The sequence below is a fragment of the Miniopterus schreibersii genome, assembly GCF_964146895.1.
Source record: "Miniopterus schreibersii genome assembly, chromosome: 1".
NCBI classification, from domain to species: Eukaryota; Metazoa; Chordata; class Mammalia; order Chiroptera; family Miniopteridae; genus Miniopterus; species Miniopterus schreibersii.
This window is the reverse complement of record NC_138101.1, coordinates 168,839,029-168,864,740: the sequence shown is the minus strand read 5'-3', so window position 1 is coordinate 168,864,740 and position 25,712 is coordinate 168,839,029. Positions and strand designations below refer to the sequence as shown.

The following is a 25,712-nucleotide window of genomic DNA, read 5'->3' as shown; positions in this document are numbered from 1 at the left end:
TCTGCTAGTTTTTGTTGGTTATAATTTGAGCATGAGTGGAGGTGGGGAAGCATATTTTACAAACCATAACAATAGTGTCTACTTCACTAAGGCAGTGAATGCTATAATCAACTATGCATTTTTGTATTTCTAATAAAATCTTAAATTTCATGAAAAAAATCATGTCATAAAATGTGGGTAACTCCCATGCGGTTTAAAAGCTATGGGGAAAATCTTAAATGAGTTACAGTGAAACCCCTTCACCAAATAACCACAAGGAAAACAAATCTAAAAGCACTTTACATTCAGTTCCTCTTCTTTAGTGGCCACCTGAATAAGGCCAGTTTCAAGTAATTCTTCCACGGTCTTCAACTTCTCATCTTTTTCTTGAATGCTGAAATTATAAATTTAAAACATATGTATGAACTATTTTTCAAGGTAAATGAATTATATCATTCATAAATATTTTACATGGATTAACTCCTGTGTCCATTGTTCCTTATAAAATTTAATTCTAGAAACATTTCTGAGGATCTCTGATTATGGTCTAAGGGTACTACTTCTTAACCAATACGTAAAATGTGTTTAAGTAATGCATGTTTACATACTAGCCTAAACAAGTAAATCACTGCCACACATGACACCCACAAGCTTAATGTAATCCCAAATCAAGTCAATCAATAGCATATCACTCTCTTCCATTGTGAAATACAAAAAGAATTTTGAGAATCTAAATTAATATAGTTAAAATTCTGATATCTCAAATTTGGTAGAACTGAGTCATTAAAATATGAAAATAAAATTTTAAACTCACCATTTTTCCATTTGTTCCACAACATCTTTATTAGGCTAAAATTAAAACCACCAAAAAGAGTTTAATTTACCAAGTCTACATGAGGTAAAATTAGTTTAGAAATAGAATTCTATGAAAATGATTTAGTTTTAATTAAATCCAAAATTAAGGAAGATGACCCATATTTGAAAAATGCTAATTAAAGAATTAATTTACCAAACACAAGACAGAGGAGAAGCAGCTACACAAGATAGAAAATATGAAATATAAAATGGGCTAGTGAAGTTAGTATGTTATAATTCTTTAATTACTACATAAGAAAATCTTAAGGATAAGAAGGGAATGTGCCTTAGTTCCATTACATTAATTAATTCAATTCTTCATATATATAAAAAAAAAAAAAAAAATCAAAGGTTCTAAGGCCTCGAAGGCCAAGAAAGGAGGCTTTGTTCTTTCTTTCTATAAATGTAATTTTTTTAACTTTTAAAACTAAGGTATAACATTTATATAGGCAAGTTAAAAAAATCCTATGTACAACTAAAGGAATTTTTAGCACATAGATGGTTATATAACTACTATTCAGACCAATATATAGAATTTATTATAAATTGCAGAAGCAATATATTATCACATACTTCTTATAAAGCATTAAAATATGACATGTAGCCCTGGCTGGTGGGGCTCAGTTGGTTGAGCGTAAACCCATGCACCAAAAGGTCGGGACTTCAGTTCCCAGTCGGCACGTACTCAGGTTGCGGGTTCGGTCCCAGTCGGGGTGCATGCGGGAGGCAATCAATCCAATGTTTCTCTCACATTGCTATTTCTCTCTCCCTCTCTCTCTCTCTCTCTCTAAAATCCTTTTATTTATAAAACAAAACAAAAAAAAACACATATCTGAGAAAGAAAAAAACACCCACCATTACATGTAAGTTGACCCCTGCCACTGGCCTCCCTCCTGTCATCCTCCCACACACAAAAAATTCCCCACGGTCATCATTTATTGTGTCCAGAAGCAGGGCTTCGGCTCAGCATCCCCAGGCCTACAGGCAGCTAGGCACCATGAAAAAACAGGTTTAGGGACTTTTTTTCTTTAACATTGTCTTCCACCCATCCCCACCTGCTCTCTCCTAATTTCTCTAGTTTCTTAATTTTTTCCCAATGTTATTACAACCATTTTTCATGAACACTATTAATTTTCCATGCCAAATCCAAATCCCAAGGTTCTACTTCTTACATATTTCTAAAATTAACCCTTTTTCTTCTATGCCCTAGGCGAGGCTCTCAGCTTTACTGTTCTCAACTATCACAATACCCTAATCTTCCTCCCTGCCTCTAGTCCATAAGGATTATTTTGAGTTGTACAGAAAGAACTTCCAAATGGGAAAATTGTCCTACCAACACAAAGGAGATAAGAGCTGTCAAAAGTATATTAAATCAGGTTTATAAACTGTGAAAAATAAATTATGCAGTAAGTTTACAAATTTTTCATTAAGATGGTTTTTGTCCATCTTTATTTCTAATGAATACCATCTCACATAAAGACTTAACACAAAGTTTGTAACTATGCATGGTGACAGATGCTAACCACACTTACAGTGGTGATCATTTAACAATATACACAAATATCAAATCATTATGTTGTATATAACATTAGTGTCAATTAAAGCTCAATTAAAAAAGAAAAAGACAACCCTGGCAGGTGTGGCTCAGTTGGTCAGAACATCATCCCGTGCACCAACTAAAGGGTCACGGGTTCGATTCCTGGTCAGGGCAGGTACCTGGGTTGCAGGTTCAATCCCTGTAGGGTCATATACAGGAGGCAACTGATAGATGTTTCTCTCTCACATCAGTATCTCTCTCCCTCTCCCTTCCTCTCTCTCTAGAGCCAATGAAAAGCATGTCCCTGGATGAGGACTGAAAGAAAAGACACTACTATTAAGTCCAACTTAACTGCACCTTAACCACTCAGTTGTATTTTACTTCTCCCCTAAATAAATTCAAACACCTCACTGTCACCAGCGTGATCTATCTAAAATGCTAGACAAAACGCTTATTCTTGCAGCACCCTTCAAACACATACCTACATGCTAAATCAAGTTCAGGTCCTTACACAGCATACAAAGTTCTCCATGATAAGGCCCTACTGACTCTCTCCTCCTTACACCTCATACTTTGCACTTCTATAATATGCTCTAAATATACCAATTTTACCATATACTGCCATGACATTTAACACTGAATCCCCTCGGCCTGGATTGCTCCTTAACTGTTTGGCAAATTCATGGCCATTTTTCAAAATCAGGTTTAGCTGCCCCCTCTTCTCTGTGCATCTTCACCCTCTCCTTCCAATAGAATTCATTATCTCTTCCTCCTAACCTGTACACACAGTTCAAGAATTTTATTCATCGCACTTTTCTGTGTTATATACCTATCTCCACACTAAACCATATTCTTGAGGACAGGAACCAAGTCTCATTCATCTCTGTAGCCTTAGCATGTAACATAGTTCCTAGTATGTACTCCATTAGTAAATATTTAATAAGTTGAAATTTCCTTAAAGGAGGTCACAGTTTAACAAGTACTCTTGGTCAATTGCTCATTCAATATTCAATTGTACAAAACTGACGCAGCTTAGCATCTATCCAACATTTTTACTTTATACATTATTGGTGTAATCTAATCCAGTTTTTTTCCTTTCTAGATGATTTTTGAAACTACATCTTAAATAACAATGAATACTTCTGCAATAAAATACAATCACACATCTGTAATACTCTCAACAATAAATTTTTTTAAAAAAAGAAACAACTGAAAACAGGAAAAAGAAAAAAAATGACCAGGCAGCAAGGGAAAGAGAAAAAAACTTCCTACTCCCATATAGTTTTTACTTAATAATCTTGATAACTGAATCTTAAAAACCTACTAGAATAAAATAAAAAGTTGTGCTACTCCCTTGCTAAAAAGTCACTATGCTCAAAAAAAGGGACAGCTAAGAACCCTCACCCCCCCCCAAAGTTTTATTTTATTCTGACTAAATGAGATTTTGTAACTGATTTATTTGCATCATCTTTCCACAGGCTGACCCCCAAATGGAGCTTTCATTTCTTTAGTGTATAAACAGGTTACCTTACCTGGTACCTGTTGTCTTTCTGCTTCCTACACCTTAAAAAACAACAACCTGGCACCATTGTTGGTTTCTGCTTAAATAAGCTCAATCTTTTCCTTCAGGATAAAAGTTCATGGGGCAAAAGCACTAAGTTATTTTTTTAAATAACTGAACTGTTCATCTCTCAACTGTCACTTGGAATTCGGAATGCTGGGCAGGAAGGGGTTAAAGAAAGGTGAAAATGAAAACAAGAATTATACTAATCTTTATCTCTTCTTCTATTAGCAACAGAAAAGAAATGACCAGAGAAAAAGTCAAAGAGATGGTTCTTTGGTCCACCAAGATGAGACAGGTAAGTCAGAACTACAACCAAAAATGTAACACTGGTCATATGCTTTCTATAATATTTTAAAGTAAAAAACAGAGAGAGCTTTCTGAACAAGAGAAAAATTCTAAGAATTATCAAAGAGCAAGTCTTAAGCTAGTACCATAAAATGAGTTTCCACTCTTATCAAATAATTCTTTTAAATAAATTTTAAAAGTGTGACTATGAAATTTTGTTCTGTGGACTATTTAAAAACTTTATAAAACTATTATTCATTAAAATAATCCATCTTGTGCTAAAAGTTGTTATTTCAATAATATTTTACAACCATTGTCCCATATTTTAGGTTTATAGAGGAATAAAGTCATATTCCTGCACTAAATATCATATGTTCAGAATTTTCTCTTCTATTAACTTTAGTTTTCAGGGATAAAGAATATACAAAGTAATAAAGATTAAGCAAAGTACTTAATATCATATTGAAAGGAGAAAATTAAGTGGATTATCTCTTGCCGAATATACAGATATTAACAAAATACTTCCAAAATACTTCTACAGTATTTGGCACAGCTACTTACACCAATTCAATACCTGTATAAATGTGAATTTTAAAATAAAAAAGCAAGCATGTACCTGCTGAAGGCAGTGCTATCATTTGCAATAACTTACATTTCAGTTTCTAATAAAAGTGGGTTCTAAAAATTAGAAACACATGCAAAGCTTCTATTTTAATGTGTCACCTAATACCAAGAGTTTCTAGAATATTTTTTAAAACTGAAATCTGAAGAGTTGTGTAGGAGTATGAAGGCAACTCTCAGGAACAGGCATAAGATGGATGTTGCCTAGGGCTTTAGTTTATGGAGCCAAGCTTATTCAGGCTACTATACTTTTGATGGCTTGCTATAAATTATAGAAAAACATATGATGGCAGTAGGGGATGGAAATGAGATGGAAAAAATAAATATTCTAAGGTAAAGATATTAAGGTTTAAGATGCCTGCTATATACAAAGCATTAGGCTAAGCACTATACATAAACTTCATCATTTAAATCTACCAAGTTTATGATGTAAATAAAATGTGAAAGACTTGGAATGAGATGTCTCAGAACGGTTAAACAATTTGACAAACATCATTCTGCTTTAAGTGCTGGTATTAGGTTTCAAACCCATTCTCTTTTTACGAAATCATGCTGCCTTAGAGAAAGTGAGGCTCCAAGTCTAAGGACTTTTATCTTGAGAGCCAAATGTATCAAAATTACTTAAAAAGTTATTTTTATGGATCCTATTACACTTTTCTTTCTTTTCGGGATAGGGGTACTTATAAACATGTTAGTATTAGCTTCCTTTCAGGAAGAAAAATTGTATTTTCCTTAGCTTAGATATTTGATAAGCACAAGAAGAATAGAAATGCAATTAAAAGACATATCTATAGTCAAGCAGAATTTTTCAAAATAAGTGAATTGGTTACTATTTAAGAAGCAGCAGATCTTGTTCTGTATTGGATATTTCTACCTTGTAACTCATGAAAAGCCTTACCTGTTCAGAAACAAGAGTCTGTAGCTTCTGAACTTCTAATTGTAATGCTTTGTTTTGGTCACTTAAAATCTGTAAGAAAGAATCTCAATTTACTGTTTTATTAAGAAAAGGTAACAAAGCAATAATTTGAATGGGTTTTTGAAAAAAAAGAAAATCAAACCCATATTATTGCTTTAAGTACTAATAAAGTGACAGGTGAATTATATACTAATGTCTGTAAGGATGCAAATTTCACATGGCTCCAGTTTCCAGCTTCAGTGAATACATTCCAGAGTACAGGAATACAGTCCTAGTATAAAGTATATGTACAATAATCTCTAATAACCTCTAAAACCAATTCTACTGAGCCCCCCATTTCAGTCATGTGGTTTATCCAAAACAGTGTTAACACTGTGCTTGGAACTGCTTTCAAGGGTATTTCAAAGAGTTGAACAGTTTGTGCCAATGGAATCTGGGAAACCCTGCTTTCATGAGTACTAGAAAATAAAAGTCCAAATAAAGCAAATCATACAACACAGAGATGCACCCTGGCAATCAGAATGCTTTACAGCACTCAAGCTGGCTGGCCATGACCAAAAATTAGCACCAACCACAGAGACAGATAAAACCATCACAAACTGACAACTGAAAACTATAGAGAAAAAGCTGGGGCAAAACAAATTTCCAAAGTCTGTTCTAAAAAGAGATAATAAAATAATCTAGGCAAAAAGTCTATGATAAAATTCATTGTTTATATAAGTCCCCAAATAAACTATAAAAACACTGTTTCAGAGTCATTACACATAAAGTGGTATTTCTAGTTTCACTTTAACTAAAAACTACTACAAGGTTGTTCAAAAAAAGCTGGGATAACAAACTTAATCACACACCTTAAATTCTTCCATTTTGTTTGAAATTTCACACTGTAGCTGCTCTTCAAGCAGTCTTATTTTATCATCCTTAACATGAATACTATGAGAAAAAAAATCAATTAAAACACTTCATATATTCAAAGAGTTTACATAAATGATGTGTACAACTGTCAGTTATAAGCAGCAATATTCTCTGTAATTATACTTAGACATAAATGTATGAATGGCTCCATGTAGAACAATACATTACCTTTTTTGCATTTTCTCCAGTTCATGTGCAGCAGCAACCTGTGTTTAGAATGAGATGAGAATTATATCATTTCTCAGGAAGTACTCTAAACTATTCTTTTACTTATTTGTACATGTTAAAAAGTTACATTCACCCTGGCAGGTGTGGCTCAGTGGTTGAGCACTGACCTATGATCCAAGAGATCTTGGATTCCAGTCAGGGCACATGCCTGGGTTGCAGGCTCGATCCCCAGTGGGGGGCATTCAGGAGGCAGCCGATCAGTGACTCTCATCATTGACGTTTCTCTCTCTCTCTCTCTCTCTCTCTGTCTCCCTCTCCCTTCCTCTCTCTGAAATTAATATATTTTTTAAATAATTTTTTTTAAAAAGCTATATTCATATATTTGGAGTAAATAAAATTAAAGCAATATCATACATTTCTATAACACATTTTGCTATCCAATATTTTGTACTTCTTACTGATCACCTTTATCCTAATAAAAAGATATATCCTTTTTTAACTAAATGACAGGAGGCTAAACAAATCAACACATTAAGAGTGTTTTAACTGTTCCTCTGATATCTCAAAAGTGGTCAATTCTCGGGATGGAACATTAATTTCAACATGGAAATAGTTAACATCTAAGTGGGTTCTGAGAGTCATAGTCAAATAGAAGAGATGTTCAACAATACACCATGCAGCAAAGACACGAGTAACTGTAATATTTATTTACTATCTCGATGAGTAAAATGAGGGCTTGCAATACCAATAAAAATAAGTTCAGACAAACTGAAATTCTGAGGTAAATGCTCTAAAGCAATAAAGATCTACCTGTTCATTTGCCAAGGCCTGTAATTTTTGCACTTCAGCTTTTAATAAGAAATTCATATTCTGTATATCCTAGAAGGAAAAATAGAATTAGAAATTTTTAATATAATTGACTTTGAAATTTATCACTCTTCTACTTAAGCAAAGGTCTGAAAGCAAAAGTCTCAAATGATGATTTCTTAAATAAGAGAAACCATCAATTCCTGTTGTTTAGCATATTTCCCAAATTATTGTCAATTGTATCATGTGAGAAAAACCCTTTAAACTTCTCTTCTTAGAGGGCTAAAAAGGATTTTGTAGTTTAGAAAAGAGCCACTTTTCAAACAAATTCTAGGGTATTTTCCATTCTTCACAGACACATACAATGATTACTAGATCAGGGTAACTCAAATGCCTGTGAAATACTTCAGCCATTTACAATAATTACTGTACCTTAAGTTCCTCCTCTTTACTTGTTAAATGATCATGTTCATTTGCTAAAGAATCTTCAGTCTGTTTTATCTGCTTATCCTTTTCTGCAATCCTTTAACGGGAAATACATTTGTACATTCAATAAACATTTAGAAGTCAAAGCACAAATCAAATAGTTTCTCACATAACTGTACCTTCCACTCTTACAGCCCCTTGCAGTTTAGGAATAACTGTCATATGCGTTACTATAGCTCCTTAAAATACCTACCCTTATTTTAAAACTTGAGGTCAAATAAGTAACTTTTTAAATTATTGGAAACACACAAACATCCTTTCCTATATGAAATAAGTAAGCTCACAGCCTGGCAATGTCAAAACCAGATTTTAGGGCTTCTTAACTCAATTACATAATACACACACAAAAAAACAGAACTTTGTTTTGGCCACCACCACATAGTTAGACACAGAGTACCTGCAACTACTTATTAGGTACAAAAACTAATCAACTTCCACTGACCTCAAATCATAATTATCTCTCCCACATAAATGCTCAAGCACAAATGAAAAAAATTTCCCCAACTCTTTTTATGAAGACAAAAACACAGAACGTGTAACCTCTTTCAGGGACCAAATCACTGAGAGGGTGGGAGCAAAAGTTGCTCCAAATTTAATTGAGAGTATTTCCTGAACAAGTTAGAATATAAATTTAATCGTAAGTGTTGAATCTAACAGGTATCAGTTAATGGTGACTAAGCAATTATAAGAGAAATGTAGAAAGGCAGGCTTACACTTTATGTAATTCTTCTGCTAGAACTGAAGCAGAGGTCTAAGAAAGAACAACAGTGTCAACATAAAAGCATTTAAGACAAAGTTTAAAAGTTTTACAATCATCATTACAACAGAGCTTTAAAAATTAAACGAAATTAAAGTATATAAAATTGTTAAGGCTGCATCTGGCCCATGATTAGTGTTCAATAAATAGTAGCTAATATTTTGAAGGCAAATTTGATCACCAACAACCAGCAAAGCAACAAAACATAGAAAAAACAGTCACAAACTCCATTTTTCATCCTTTACTTCTTTTTCTAAGTAACAGTTACCAATAATGAAATGATACAGTTCATGATTAAGGTAAGAATTAAGCTTTTTGGTAATACCTATGCTCATCTTTACTTTTTAATAGGTACTTATAGCATCCTCTAAGCATTTAATTCCTGATAAATTTTCTAGAGCGACCTTTCAGCTAATAACTTGGATTTCAATTCAACTTGACTTGATAATTTACATATACATACACATCCATAAAACACACAAACATCCTTTCCTACAGTATATAATTCTTCCCATTTTAGACTACAGTTTCTAAAAGAAAGCAACTGAAAAAAATGTTTGCTATCTCAAAGTTTTAGGACTTTAAATCTGCCTTAACCTTAAAAACAAGTTTTTTATGTTAAAACTACTTTTTATACAGAAAGGTAACTTCTATTCTAAGCTAATACTTTCTCTTCAAGCAATTTTTAGAATTTTAAAGTTGAAGAATTAAAACTCACAGTATGTATATTCTGGAAACAAGTTAAGTGCTCAGAAGTTTTTACTCTCTTTCCTTATTGTTGTATCACTTATATTCTAAAGACTGTATCCACCTATCTACATAACATAAAAATGAGGCTAAAGAAAAACAGGTCTTGTAATAACACTTGCAAAACTTTGGAAGGTTTCCTCCCTCACTACACTGAAATATAAATCTTACAAGGATCTTTTGCATATATAATCTGAGAGTTATGGTTAGAATACTGCTACCACCTGAGGGCATATAAAATTTTGGCTAGTCAGTATCAGAGTACACTTCTAATACACAAATTACTATTCTTGACACCATTTGGCCAATTCCTCCTGTTCTGTGACAGAATTGTGGACATTTTTTCCTCCAATGGTAAAAACTCTCTAACCTACCTCTCAATTAGCTAGATTTGGATTTCTTATTGCTTTCCCACAGCACTATATATAATTATCAGAGTATTTCGTGCTCAGGATCATCAATGTTGATTCAATGACTAGTCTCCCAACTACTAATCCAGTACTCAGCATGCAACAAGCACTCAGATGATTAGTTACACAGCTAGGAAGCTATTAGTAATGATAAGCAATAAGAAAGCACCATTACCTGGGCTGCTATCTGGGAGTGGAATTGTTGAATTTGAGCTTTCAAAGCCTCATTCTGCTCCAAAATATCCTTTCATAAATAGCAACCAAAAAGGAGAGGGGGGGAAAGTGTGCTGTTAACAAATATACCAATGCATATGAACAAAAATGACTTATAGGTACATGTGTTTATCTTTAAAAGGGCCTTCTTAGATTCCAAAAGACATCATTTTAAAGCAACAATGATGAGGCATTCTTTTGGAGAGTTAATTTATAAGGTAGATATTAAGAATATGTTGTGTTATTCCTAATCTAATAGAAAAAGCCTAAGACCGTGGGTGAGGAAATCTTCAAGTACATATTCAAACACACCATACTGTGACGAATGCGCAAAGATTAAGTTTTAATTATTCATCACCACTCCAGAATTAGGACAAGGCAGACTATCTTCTCTCTTCTACACAGATACGTCCAAGGACTTCCCACCTTTATTTTTTAAAAGAGAGAAAACTAGATACCTGAAGTTGCATTTGCAGAGACTCTTCTTTGTTCACCCTTTTTTGCTCCAATTCCATTAACTGCATTAGTCTTTGTTCCAACTGCTGTTTTGATACCAGTGTATCTGTAAGCTTACTATGCAGACTCTGTACTTCATTTTCTTTGGCCACAAATTTACTCTGTAAATCTGTAACACAGCATTGCATTTTTTCCTGGTTACTGATACTCATCTTTAGTGTAGACATTGTCTCCTCTAGAAAACTCTCCTTGAATCTCTCCTCTGCTCTCTCCTTCCTGCCTGCATATGGCTCCCCTGAACAATTTATGCTTACTTTTAATCACAGTAACTGCCACACGGTACTAATTTGTCTCCTCTCCCAGCTTTTTGAAATCACATATTACCTTTTCTGAATCAGAGCTGTGACCAAGGCTTGGTACACAGTTAATAAATGTGTTAACTGAATAGTAAATGATGTTTAAAACTGTTATACCCTTTTTTTTCTATTTTATTGATTTTATTTTTTTTTTTTAGAGAGAGAGGGAGAGGCACATGGATGTGAAAGCAAAACATCGATAGGCTGTCTCCTGCATGCCCCCCTCTGGGGACTGAACACGCAACCCTGGCATGTGCCTTGACCTGACTAGCAATTGAACCAGTAACCTTTCTAGTGCATGGGATGATGCCCAACCAAGCCACACTGGCATTCTTGAAAGCATTCTTGAAAGCATTCTTTATTTCCCAAAGACACTGTAGTAAGTACTTTAGTAAGTTATTTAGTGAATTTCTTGTAAATTCCCTGTACTCTCCTACCTGGAAAGCAGAGAAAGAAGCTGAAAGCTGGCAAATGCCCTGGTATAAGATTAAGTAAAAAGTTTGTGTCTGCTTCTCTTCTAATAACTCCAAAACAGCAAAAGAAAAAAGAGAAACAAACACAAACTATACTTGATGCAATCAGAAGTAAATGTAACTCCAAATCACAAGAAATTAAGACAAAATGAATGAGAGATGATCACTAACTTGGCAGAGACAAGAAAAGGGCAAGTGTTCCAGAAACCTAGAAAGGTTCAGGAATACTCGATACTGGCATTATGAGAGCTGCCTCCTGGCCCCGTAACACAACTCCAAAACAGAGAGGAGGGATGACAGGGGCAGAACACAGACCACTACCACCAAAGATAGGGAGGCAAATACAGAGAAGAGGAAATGTGTATATGTGTGTGTATTAGATATGTTTTAAGAAAAGTAAGATGTTTCTTCCATAAGGAGACACTAATATCAGAATGGAACACAATTCATAAAAGAGCTCCTAAATATTAAACATATAATGGTAATGTCCAGGTTTAGAACTCAAAAGAGCATAAGATTCCTTACCAGCAACAGTGTAAGTTAAATCTGTGGAAAAATTATTTTCAACCCAGAACTCTACATCTAGTCAAACTGCAAATCAAGCAAAAGCAGAAAGAATAAAATATTTTCAGATATACAAACAAATGTTTGTGAAGCCACTAAAACATCTGCTATTAAATGAGGGAGAAAAGCAAGAAAGATGGTGATGACACAGAACCCAGAAAACAGAATAGAGACAAAAGGGAGTCTCAGGAAGATAGCTATGGAGCAAACCTAAAAACTATTGAATACTCAAACAGGAAGACTGAGGACTCGAAAGGGACATCCCCAGGAAAAACTAATAGGGTCCCCATTATGTAGCATGTTGAGAGGCTAGGGGAGGCGGAGCATGTTAAAGGGAGTTTAACCACGGGTAAAAATTTAAAAGGTATAACAAAGATCAAGCAACTTAAAAACACATAAAGCAGCAATTAGCTCCAGAAAATTAAAACATTGTTCAAGAAAAGAATTGCAGTTTTATTATTTATCTTGGCTCAGCACTGAGTACACAGTGTCATAATGATGTAAACAATGAATACTGACATGATCAAAAAGTATATATAACCATATCATAAGGACGAGGGGAAGGTGGGAGAAATGGTGTGACAGTATTAAACCCTCATTTCCTATGATAGAAAGTTAACTGATGCCTACACCAAGAGATAGCAATATAAATATAAATAATGTGCTTATTTAGAAATATAATACAATTGCAACCAAAATAAAATACCTAGGAATAAACTTAACAAAGGATGTGAAGGACCTATATACTGAAAACTACAAAGCATTATTAAAAGAGATTGAAAAACACACAATGAAATGGAAAGACATTCCGTGTTCATGAGTTGGAAGAATCAACATAGTGAAAATGGCCATATTACCAAAAGCAATCTACAGATCTAATGCAATCCCCATCAAAATCCTCATGTCATTTTTTAAAGAAAGCCTCTTCAATAAATGGTGCTGGAAAATTGGAACGCCACATGCAAAAGAATGAAACTAGATTAGTTTGTCCCCAGGTGCATAAATTAATTCAAAATGGATCAAAGACCTAAATATAAGATCTGAAACAATAACTTACATAGAAAAAAACATAGGTACTAAACTTATAGACTTTGGTCATAGAGAACATTTTATGAATTTGACCTCAAAGGCAAGGGAAGTAAAGACAAAAATAAATAGGACTGTATCAAACTAAAAAGCTTCTGCATAGCAAAAGAAACTTGACTACAAAACAAAAAGGCAACCAACTGAATGGCAGATGTTATTTGCAAAACAGCTCAGACAAGGGGTTAATATCCAAAATATATAAAGAACTCATACAACTCAATACCAAACAAACAAACAATCCAATTTAAAAGTGAGCAGAAGACCTGAACAGATACCTCTCCGAAGAAAACATATAAACAGCCATCAGGTATATGAAAAGATGTTCAACTTCATTAGTCATCAGGGAAATACAAATCAAAACTACAATGAGCTATCACCCTCAAACCTGTTAGAATGGCTACTATCAACAAGACAGGTAATAACAAGTGCTGGAGAGGTTATGGAGAAAAAGGAACCTTCATCCACTGCTGGTAGGAATATAAACTGGTACAACCACTATGGAAAACAGTATGGAGGTTCCTCAAAGAATTAAGAATAGAGACACCATATGACCAAGCAATCCCTCTTCTGGGTATCTACCCAAACAACTCAAAAACTTTTATTTGCAAAGATATATGCACCCCTATGTTCATTGCAGCATTATTCATGGTGGCCAAGACATGGAGACAACCAAAGTGTCCTTCAATAGAGCACTAGAGAAAGAAGATACGGTACATATTTATTCTAAGGACTACTACTCAGCCATAAGAAAAGATGAAATGCTGCCATTTGCAACAGCATGGATGGACATTGAGAATACTATGCTAAGTGAACTAAGTCAGTCAAAAAAGCTAAGAACCATATTCCACTCATATGCGGTATATAAAACTGAAACTCAGAGAGACAGACAGACAACAGTATGGTGGTTACCAGAGGGAAGGAGGTGGGGAGGTAGTAAAGGGTAAAGGGGGCCAAGTATATGGTGGTGTAAGATGATCTGACTTTGGGTGGTGGGCACACATGCAATATATAGATCATGTATCATAGTAATGTACACTTAAAACCTATATGACCCTATTAACCAAGGTTATCCCAATAAATGTAATTTTTTAAAAAGCACTTTTCATTAAAAAATAATTTGTATTAACATAAAAAAGATATGACAGAAAATACTAAAAGCAAAAGTAACTGCTTCTGGTCAGAGTGAGGTTTTACAGTTTATAATTATATAGTTTGGAGTTATATATAGCTTATAGTTACAATTCTTTTGGCAAAATTCTTGTATGCTTTGTTGATTAAATATAAAATATTAATTTTAAAAATAAGCTAATGTATCTTAACATAAATATAAACTTTACATATAAAGAAAAAGGTCTTTAATATCTTGGGTATATTTAAATATTGAACCAAAGGAAAATACTGGGGAGAAGGAAAAAAATCAGAGGAAACCAAAGGTCTAAAGAGCCAAACTCTGCATGATCTACCTTATTGTTTAAAATTATATTTTATTAGCTCATCACCTCTTTCGTGGGACAAAGGGAGTAGTGAAGCTATAAATAACACACACAAGCTCCATGATCTCCAGATGTATTCATCAAATTAAGAATAAGTGGTGAAAGTATTTAAGTAGTAGGTAGTTTAAGTCAACTACTTGGAATTGCAATGCTCTTGTTTTTCTCTTCACAACATAGGAAGTGAGTCCTTCCTTAGAAATAAAAAATCAAATGAAGAGGTGATCAAGGAACCAAAAGGAATAAGTAACTACAGAAAAGAAACACATACAGCTAGGCTCCCATTACCCTATTATGGACTATAATTTTTCTGCAACTTAATGATTCAGACAAAGCTATTAGAGTGTTGTTGTTTTTAAATCTTCACCTGAGGACATGCTAACTGATTTTAGAGAGGGGGAAAAGGGAAGAGAGAGAAACATCAATGTGAGAGAGAGAGACATCAATCAGTTGCCTTCCTGCACATGCCCTGACAAAATCGAATCCACAACCTTTCAGTGTACAGAAAGACGCTCTAACCAGCTGAGCCACACCGGCCGGGCTACAGTGCTTATTTTTAAAACCCTAAGAAATGTTAAAGAAATAAAGGTACTCTAAAAGTGTAAAAGCTATTTTTATTGAGCTATAACCAAAATGCCAAACTATAAGTTCTCCACATATGGAAAGGGGAGGCAATTTTACCCAGAATTATATACTATATTTACATGACTACCTCATCGCCTTACCTTGCTGTGCTGCTTCATGCTCCGCTGTTCTCTTCCTGATATAACTTTGGACTTCTTCCCGCCTTCTCTCAGCTTCTTGTAGTTGAACCTAGAGAATGGATAAATCAGCATAAACATAGGATTGCAATTTTTTTTTTTAATTATCCTCTACCTTTACTGTTGTACCATAAAACTGCTTATTCCAACAACTAATCTTCTACATTTTAATAAGATAGGCAGATATGCCTAGCCTGGTAATATGCATGGATATTACCAGCCATAGCCATTCTACTCCCAATATACAGAATTTACAGATTGGAAATTATTTCAAAACAATATTTGTGCTGGTGGATCAATATAGCTACTACTATGTATATATCTGATCCACTTAGCTATAATCTTTTTTCCATTAATCTTCCTTGAGCTGATAGGCTTTCAAAAGACAGGATGGTATCTTTATTGCTAAATTTCAGTAGGTACCTATAATTTATAATTTGAGGTATAGCACAACACTTTAATCTCTAGTGTCATTATCTACTTATCCATGTCTACAGAGAACAAACTTCCATATTTATAAATGCCAGCAGTAAATATATCAGCAAGACAAATATTAACTAAAAGAAAGAACAATTATATCAATCTCCCACAGGGATCCATCAAGAAAACAAAAATTACCCTATTTTCTACATTCAATTTTCCCAAAGCCCTTTTAATCCCTGCTACTCTGAAACTAGTATCAAGGTATGATTGTATCAAATACCTAGGTAGGAAACTAATACAGTTAACTTACACAAATTCAACTACACACTCAACAAATACTCTCCCCAGTAAAAGGAAGAAAATACAATCCTACCCATCAGTCTACTCAACGTGCATATGCTATAAAGTGCAAGAGAAACAAATCTATTAATCTCTCAGACAGCCTCAGCAAACCCATGCATCTCTTCTCAGTATAAGCATTTCAACTTACCAAGTATCTAAAGAAAAATTCTGGTATCTAAGGAAACAGTGTATAATTTTTGTGTACTATGGCTCAAGTAAAAGCTACTGGAGCATTACTTGGTCTTGTGTTGATACAGGGGAAAATAATCTATTCTAATGCTGGAAGAAAAATAGGCTTTGCTGAACTTACTAAGAATTCAAGTTATGGATAAGTGATGTTGAAGGTAATTTTAACTACATGATTTTTGCCTTACACAGGTAGACCCTAACCTCCATATATAAGATGAAATTCAACTGGTTATACTTGTCAATCGGCTAATTTCATTTTTCATTATCTTCAAACAGTCTTTAACTTCAAACTTAAGCCTATATTCAAGTCTTACATTAGTACACACACGTCTATATAGGCAGAGCACTACAGGTCCCATTAAGCCTCAAACTACACATCTCAAACCTTTATATACATTTAAGTCATTGAATTGAATGTGTACATTAATTATGAAATGATAAATAAAGGTGGAAATATATCACCTTCAGCTGAGTAACTGCTTGCTCAGCATTCTTCTTTTGGACTTCCTCTTGTTGAAGCTTTCCTGTTTTCTCAGTCAGCTCATTCACCAATCTAGCATAATCCTGGCGCAGTTTATTTAGTTCAGCAGACTGCCTGAAAACAGTAACTCGATTAGGAACTTTCCATTATTATAAACCCATATAAAGAATAACAAAACATTTTATTTTTTTTCACCCTCACCCGAGGATACTTTTTCCATTGCTTTTCAGGGGGGACATCGATGTGAGAGAGATGCATCGACTAGTTGCCTCCTGCATGCAGGGATCGAGCCTGCAACTGAGGTATGTGCCCTTGGCCAGAACTGAACCCGGGACCCTTCAGTCCGCAGGCAGATGCTCTAACAACTGAGCCAAACTAGCTAGGGCCAAAATATATTTTATATTAGTGTTGCTGAGTCAGTAATTCCACTTATAGCCAACTGAAAAGGAAGGCTGTAAGTGACTACTAATAATAAAGTTGGTTGAGTGTAACCTGTGAATCATTCTGATGACAATTACACAAATTCTAAAATCACTACAATATAATCAAGAAAATGAATGACCACACTCATAAGCAGAATCAACAGTGTCGCCCTCAAACTAATGTTCTGAAAATCTATTAAAATCAGCCAGTTAGTGTTTAGTCTCTGTAAGCATGCTGCTAGTCTTCTCTAGTGCACTGTTTCTCAAAGTATAGCCCAGAGCCAACTATATAACTATCACAGGAATGTGTCTTAATATGTACATTCCTGGACTCCACCTCGGAACCACTGAATCATAAACTTTTAGGGATAGGACTCAAGACTATGCTTCTTTAACTAACATGCCGAATGCTCTTCAGAATAATGAAATTTGAGAACTACTGATAAAGGGGATACATGGTTTAAAACTTATAAATTCAGTCTCATAAATTTTTAGACTATTCCACTGGTGGCACAGTATTTGTCTTGTAGCTTAGCTGAAGAAGTTCTTCACACAACAAGAGAATTGTTTTTGAAAATTAACTGATTTTATAAACAAATGTAAAAATCAAAAGTCTAACCTATCACAACCAAATATAATTTTGATGATTCAAGAAAATACTCTGCCATTCAATGAAAATACTCTGCCATTCAATTTTTAAAAAAGCATTTGGAAACATACTTGTTTTCTAGTTGGTTTGTAGTGTTGCTGACAGCATCTCTCAGTATGCCATTTTCCTGCTTCAAGTGAGCTATCTCTGCTTCCATCTGCTCACGAACTTGCTGGAACTAAAATTATTTTACAAACATAAGACTTAGAAAACAATGACTGCCAAAGGTAACTTTTAAAAGACACTTTATTATGATGAGAATGTAAGAAGCATCAAGAATGAAGTTTGCACCATCCTTAAATATAAACAAATTTAAAAGATGAATTACATTTTGATAGTGATGAATGCAAAGCAAATACCAGCTGTCACAGAAATTCAAGAATGCAAGTAGATGCTAGCTGTTATCATATCTGAAATGCAAAATAAATGCAGAGATGCTGTTTCAGAACTAAAAATGATTCAGTACCTTTTTCCTACCCAATAGACTTATATAGAATTAAGGCTCTCTTGATCCTGTCAAGTTTATGTACACAATATTTTTAAAAGATTTTAGTAATCAAGTTTTAAAGTTGAAAATATGTTCAATACATTTATATTAAATTACAAACTGAGTCATAACCAAATAGATGGCAAATTCATTACACAAAAATCTACTTGCTAAAATATTCTGGCCTCTAATTTTTTACTTCAGAATTATAGAATCAAAAGACAACAATGAATCTTCTATCTCCTCCATAAGGATTATAACTTACTTTAACATGTGAAATAATCTTAATAATTTTTCATAAACCTATTCAATTAAGAGAAATTAAAGTGTATGTTTCTACTTTTCAAAGAACTTATCATCATATGGAATCTAAATATCATGGCCTCTAAAGCAGTCAAGTAAAAAAAAAAGATGAATCACTTCAACACCTTTCACCCTCAATAAAATGATGCTACAAGTACCTAGCTAATTTTCAAATGAACAGTAAGTAGAAATTAAGAAGAAAATATCACTTGAGGCTGGAAAAATCAGTTCTTCCATAATCTGATTTATGGAAAACAAAATTTCAAAAGGTTGGGGGCTGGGAAGATGAAGGATTGGACCAAATGAAAGCACAGAGGCAGCAGTGGATGGGGGAAAAATCTGACAACAGTCATTCACTTCTTTCATACCATTAGTGTAATTCCATGAAAAACATCTGAACTTTGAAGAATAATTTAAAATTTTTCAGCAAACTAGCAATGTGATCAAAATAGTATTTTACAAACACAAATCTGGTACAAATCATATGTTAGCATGGAAATGAGAGACCTATTAAGAAGGTGCTATATGTTAGTACCATTAGTGTAGGTAACTAGTTATTAATAAAAGGAGCGAAAGGAGTCAGACACTGAGAAGCCTAATCTACCAGGGAGCTAAGTCAGACAATAAACCTGCTTCACTAGGAAGTTGCAGCATTCACAGGCTCCCCAGGGGATCGCAGCTTTGCCCGCCAAAGAGATTAACACACCCTCCTTGCCCCGGGTGGGGAGAAAGGACAGGCTTTCTAATCTCCCCAGGGTACAACCAGTCCACTCTCCCAGACTAAGGGGGGAAGGAATAAAACAAGAAAAAAGAAATTCCTATGTTGGGCACATGCCCAGTAGAAGCCAAGATGGTGCAATGGAAGGTCCTTCCACTTTCAGGCATGCACAGGAACCAAGATGGAGACCATAAAGGGAAGGAGCTGCCTAACCTGGGAAAAGGATCAGATTGGATAAGGGACACAGAACCCTGCAAGAACTGAAAAATGGATCTGTTAGGGGGAGGATCCAGCACCAACCAGGGAAGGACTGGGAAAATGGTTAGTTTGAAAGAGCACCTGGTCCTTCCCAAATGCGAGATAATATAATCCAAGCTTAAAGGCAATCTCTCACATCCCATAACATGCAATCATTCATGTGCTCGTGCATTCTCTCTCCACAGCAGCCATGCAGGCCTAGCAGCCACCTGTAGGCAACCTGCCGACACAGACTCCCAAATGCAGGCTCCAAGCGGGAGCTAGGTAAATCAACACAGCGCGAGACAGCGCAACCGTGAATAGAGACTGTGCTAGCTGGACTAAATTCTGACTTGGACTAAACCAATGGCAGAGAATTTCTGGACATTGGCTATTTTCCTGGGTTTGATGAAGACAAAAGGGTGAATTTTTTCCACAGGGGGACGGATAGAGATGAGACACCAGGAATCTGGGGCAGCCTTCTACTTCTATCCCAACAAACCTTACCACTACATCTCATCCTCCCATGCATGGGTCTCCTGAAATGCTTTTCTTGTGACTCTGTGAAAGGACCCCATTTGCACAGGCAACAGTATGAAATAACAAACCAAGGTAATGTCTAAGAATTAAATACAAGAGTAACAAGAAATAAAGTATCTTTAAGATTTCAGAATAAATTATAGACTTGGCAAGGGAGAGAAAAAGTCAAAGGGTTGAAGAGTAATAATAATAATGCCTCAAAATATTGGAAAGTAAAAATAACCTGATCAAAAGCAAGAGTATGATTTTAGACATATGTTAAATTTGACATGACGATAAGAGCTTCCAAACTGAAGTATCATCCAGCAATGGAAATAATTTCAAAACATTACTGGTTCAGAAAGTTCAATTGGGGGAGTATCATAAGTCCACTTGACAAGCAGACCCCAACCATGTTCTCCAAAAGCCTATTTATTAGTAATAAAGATGGTATTTAAATCTCAAAAGAAAGAAAACAAACAAAAATCAGTGAGCCAGATCTAACTGGAATAATGAAAATGGATGATACAGAGAAAAGACAGACAATAAGAACTGAACCTTCTTAAATGCTAGAAGACAAGTGAAAGTAAAAACATGAGACAGAACCAAAACTGTAGGAGTTATCATTTCTTCTTCTCTCCTCCACTCTCCAACCAAACTCCATCTACTAATTCTTTCTGAGTCACTCAAACTCATCATCTCATTGTCAACATCTGATTTAAGGCCTTTGTTCTTTTGGATTCCTGCAAAAGTTTTCCAAAGGGTCTGTCATCTGTTCCATCCTCCACAATGCTGCCAGAGTAATAATTTAAAATACTAATATAACCACACTGCTGGGCTGCTTAAATTTCACTGGCTCCCCAGTCTTCAGTTATACAAAGGCCCTTTAAGACAGGACCTCTATTTACTTCTCTAGATCTTCTCTTACATTCCAGCCCTGACTCCCAAATACCATAAGTCTTACATTTTTACAAATTGTTCTCTCTAGACAATCTGTATCAGAAACACTTTGAGTACACTAATTAAAAAGCTCAATCGTAGGCCCCAAAATAGACCCAATGAACCATCATCTCTAGGGATGTGACTAAGGAATCACTCCAAATAAAAACCTCTTATACCCAGTGCCCATTCCTTCACTCTTACCTGACCATGCCTAATTGTTTCAAAAGAATTAGCATAGTCTGCATATCATTTCTAACAAGTCTTCCTTATCGTTCCCTCTCTTCCCCACCCCCTATCTCCATTGTTGGAAAGCACCCAAAGCTTACACTGCTATTGTAATGGAGTATTTACTTGTCAGCTTCCAGCCCCCCACCTCATCCCCACCTAGAAAAGTTGTTCACCTAAAGAGGCAGCCAGTTTAACTAGCCATTTTACCATGGCCCAGCACAGGGCCTTGCACATATTTAGGCACTTAAAAGTTTGCTAATTAAACGAATGCAAATATTTCATTTTGTTTTCAAAGAATGAAGACATACCTTCATCTGCATCTGTTGAGTCTCCTGATAACTGACATGCATTTTATTTTGAAATACATTATGTTCCTTTTCTAATGTTCCAATCCGATCTTTCATCCTTGCTATGACCACATTACTTCTTTCTTTCTCTGTCATCATTTCCTAGGAGATAAACCAGAAAAAAAAATTATGAAGAACATATTATTTAAAAAATACAAAAGGCTATAATAAGAAAACATTTTTAAGATCAGCAAAAATGATGTCAGAAAATAATCATGAATTCTGAAATAAGTACTTAAAAAGCAAGGTAAAAGGTTTAAAAAAATATATTGTCTTCTGCATCTTCTCTTTACACCAATTCCCTTCATAAACACTGCTGTTCCGTTTACTCTTATTTTAAATGCACTTTTTGGTCTAAGAGTTGAACCTGGAATAAATCCTACCTTCTGAATAAGAACATTTTAAAAGTCAAACAGTTGCCTTGGCCAGGTAGCTCAGCTGGTCAGAGCATCGTCCTGATACACCAAGGTTGTGGGTTCAATCCCCGGTCAGGGCACACACAAGGAGAACCAATGAATGTATAAATGGGTAAAACAACAAATATTTCTCTCTCCTTTACTCTCTCTCAAATCAATGAGTAAGTTTTTAAAAAAAATTTTAAAAAGCAAACCAGTTCATTCTCTGTAATTTGTAGGTACTAGCTCTCTTTTAGGGTTAAAAAAAAAAAAAAAGCCTGAAGAAAATAGCATAGAATGGAAGTCTGGAATAAGGGAAAAGTAAAAATCAGAAAGCAAAGGTTTATAATCTTCCCAAGTCAAATCTTAAAAGGGTGACTTCATTTTGTGTTGCAAATATTATTAACTTCTAGAACAAATATTAATTATCAAAGTAAAAGAAAGCCAAGCAACTTTAAAGTTATCTGCAGGTATAATCAGCCCATGCCTCTGCTATAAGAAACTGAACAAAATTTAAGATTTTTATGTAATTTACGGTTGCCCATTAAGAGTTAATTCATTTACATTAGGAAATTGTTATGTACTGCACTTAGGAAAAAGTATATACATCTTAAGTGTACAGCTCACTGAATTACCAAAAAGTAGTTACCTTTAAAAAATTTTTAAATACAGTCACAAAAATATAACATAAAACTATACTTAAATTTCTAGTCTTAAGGAAATGTTTATTTTAGTAACAACTTTGATTAATCTTAATCTGACAAAGTTTCCCAATGACTTATGTTTATTTACTTCAAATTAATATAAAGAATTTTATATTCAAGTGAGGTCAATCTCATAATGTGATGAAGTAGCTACGTGAATGATGCAGAAATAAACCTCATTTATTCTACTGTATTTAATTCCTAAAAGGAGAAACAGTATTTCAGGAGGAATGAGACTACATTTTCTATAAATTTTCAATTATGTTCAGTCTACACAAGTTTTTTTGAGATTTAATTGACATAGAACATTATATTAGTTTCAGGTATACAACACAGTGATTCGTTACTTATATCTATTGAAAAATAATCACCACAATAAGTCTAGTTAACATCAATACCACACAGTTAGAAATTTTTTTTCTTGTGATGAGAACTTTTAAGATTTACTTTCCCAGAATCTTTCAAACACAAAATACAGTATTATTAACTATAGTCACCACGCTGTACCTTACATCTGGAAGTTTGTATCGTTTGACACGATTTTTACATGATTTTGTAAAGGTCTTTCTTTATCTCTCAGTAAAATTTCCAGGGCTTGAAGAACTTCAATGATTAAAAGTCATACATATTTATCACAAAACCCTTCATAAATTACCTATGTAATAATTTTAATTTACCCTATAAACTGGATTTAAACAAAATCAAACTGAGTTTTGTGCTTCTATAGAGAATAATTCTATGTCAGAGCCAACTGAACAATGTTCCAAATGCTTCTGTTATTCTGAAATTTGTATAAGTACTGTTATTTTAAATTCATAATTCAACTAAAGGCTATAAATAACACAAAAGAGTAAGACCCCACACAAACTCTAAAAGAAAATGACTTTTACTGGGTATCACTTTTTTACACAAATAATTAACTCAGGAATTGTGGACAATTTCTAAAATCCTTCATTGCTTCTGATTCAAAAAGTATATCTTTTAGCCCTGGCTGGTGTGGCTCAGTTGGTTGAGACGTGATCCCATACACTAAAACGTGGTGGGTTCAATTTCCAGTCAGGGCACATACCCGGGTTACAGGTTTGAATCTGGTCACCTGAAGAAACCTCTCTGTGCAAGAGGCAACTGATTGATGTTTCTCACATTGATCACTGATGTTTCTCTCTCTCTCTCTCTCTCTCACTCTCCCTTCCTCTAAAATAAAAGAAATAAAAAATAAAAATAGCCTTTGCTTTAAAAAAAAAAAAAAAGTATATCCTTTAAATGCAAGAATGTCTTCACCTGTGTTAACTGCTTACACCGATCCTTCATAGCAGCAGCATCTTCCTTCACAGCAGCAAGTAATTTGTCTTTTTCTTGAAGCTGATGTACAAGTACAGTCAATTCTCCTTTACTTGACTGCAATTGAGAAATCAACACAGTATTAGTAATAGTTAATACAGGCTAATGAAAATTATGAAAACCAAGTATCTACTTTCAAGTATTCTTAGACCAATGCAGAGTTCACTAAGACATATAAAGGAGAGTGACTGTCAGTAAAACATCATTCAGAAAAGTCATTGTACATTATATATTCCGATGCATATAACAGGATACATATTAATCAAAAAACAGATTTTACAAAGAATTATAGTTCTTCCACTTTTAAACCCTGAGTCAAGATAGTCATCTCCCCCTTATCCTCCTAAAATATCAAAACAACAGTATGAAACCAAAATGCAAAATGAACCAAAATGAAAGTCATCTGTAATGTCAAAGCACTATGTCAGGAAAGACTGCCAAAAGTAGTGGAAATCAAACACAAATGTTCAACAACCCTGTCAGAATATACCCAAAACTACAGAGGTGCCATGGGTGCTTAGTTCTCTGAAGTTAACAGGCATATCCTGAAAAGTAAAACCAACAACCCCCACTTGACATCAGGAACAAGGCAAAGATAGGAAATAGGAATTTTCTTGGAAGGTCTCAAGAAGCAGAATAAATAAAAAATGAAGAAGAAATCATACAGATAAACTTTACTCAGAGAGAGCAGCTACAGTGAGGTAGAGTCAAGGGAGATTCTCTAGTGAAATTCTTTATAGTGAAACTTTTATCTGGGAAGAAGGAAAGGCTAAAAGAACTCAATTACACACACAGCCAAATGAGAACACCAGTTAGCCTTGGTTGCCACTCCCTGGTGGTCTAGTGGTTAGGAGTCAGAGCTCTCACCAGTTAGCCTTGGTCTTTCATTATCAATCTCCAGGCACAGAGATGATCCAAGAGTGTTCGAACACCCCTCAATGGTAGAGGAGTATTGATCAAAAAGAAATAAAACAGGGTCTATACAAGATACAAGAAAAAAAGAAAGGAAAATAATAGAAAAAAACAAATGGCAAGTGAAGAAAAATCACCAGAAAAAGATTGTCAAAGAGTAGACAAAAATTGCAATTAAAAAATATCACCATGATTTTTATTTTTTTTTAATTTTTACTTTTTTTAACATATCTTTATTGATTTCAGATAGAGGAAAGGAGAGGGAGAGAGATAGAAACACCAATGATGAGAGAGTCATTGATCGAGCCCACAAATCAGGCATGTGCCCTGACCGGGAATCGAACCCCGATCGCCTAGATCCTAGGTCAACGCTCAACCGCTGAGCCACGCCCGGCCGGGCTCACCATGATTTTTAAAAATCTACTACAATGGTCATTTCTGGGAAAACAAGAGCAAAGAACAGAGCTCAAAGAAAGAGCTCAGAGAAAGACATAAATGAGATAAAATATGAATGAGATAAAATATGAGATGGCAAAACTCAAAGCAGAAGTAAAAGTAACACCATCTCAGAAATATCATCCAAATAGAAGCAACAAACAGAAAAAGACACACTGCTAAAAATACAGT

The 25,712-nt window shown here is 34.6% G+C and overlaps 1 protein-coding gene across 7 annotated transcripts in view; it reads right to left on the bottom strand.

The window, feature by feature from the left end:
- The window catches only part of KTN1 (kinectin 1), a 96,255-nt gene that overhangs the window by 39,081 nt on the left and 31,462 nt on the right, over positions 1-25,712 (bottom strand). For all 7 annotated transcript variants that reach the window (XM_081150882.1, XM_081150879.1, XM_081150880.1 and 4 more), the window contains exons 6-20: positions 24,114-24,230; positions 21,695-21,835; positions 18,024-18,130; positions 16,863-16,995; positions 15,411-15,498; positions 10,719-10,885; positions 10,223-10,291; positions 8,847-8,884; positions 8,080-8,170; positions 7,651-7,719; positions 6,841-6,878; positions 6,609-6,690; positions 5,740-5,808; positions 794-828; positions 283-373 (exon numbers count right to left, since the gene is read on the bottom strand). In XM_081150882.1, the coding sequence (XP_081007008.1) occupies positions 283-373; positions 794-828; positions 5,740-5,808; positions 6,609-6,690; positions 6,841-6,878; positions 7,651-7,719; positions 8,080-8,170; positions 8,847-8,884; positions 10,223-10,291; positions 10,719-10,885; positions 15,411-15,498; positions 16,863-16,995; positions 18,024-18,130; positions 21,695-21,835; positions 24,114-24,230 (1,335 nt within the window). The remainder of the gene's footprint in view (positions 1-282; positions 374-793; positions 829-5,739; positions 5,809-6,608; positions 6,691-6,840; positions 6,879-7,650; positions 7,720-8,079; positions 8,171-8,846; positions 8,885-10,222; positions 10,292-10,718; positions 10,886-15,410; positions 15,499-16,862; positions 16,996-18,023; positions 18,131-21,694; positions 21,836-24,113; positions 24,231-25,712) is intronic.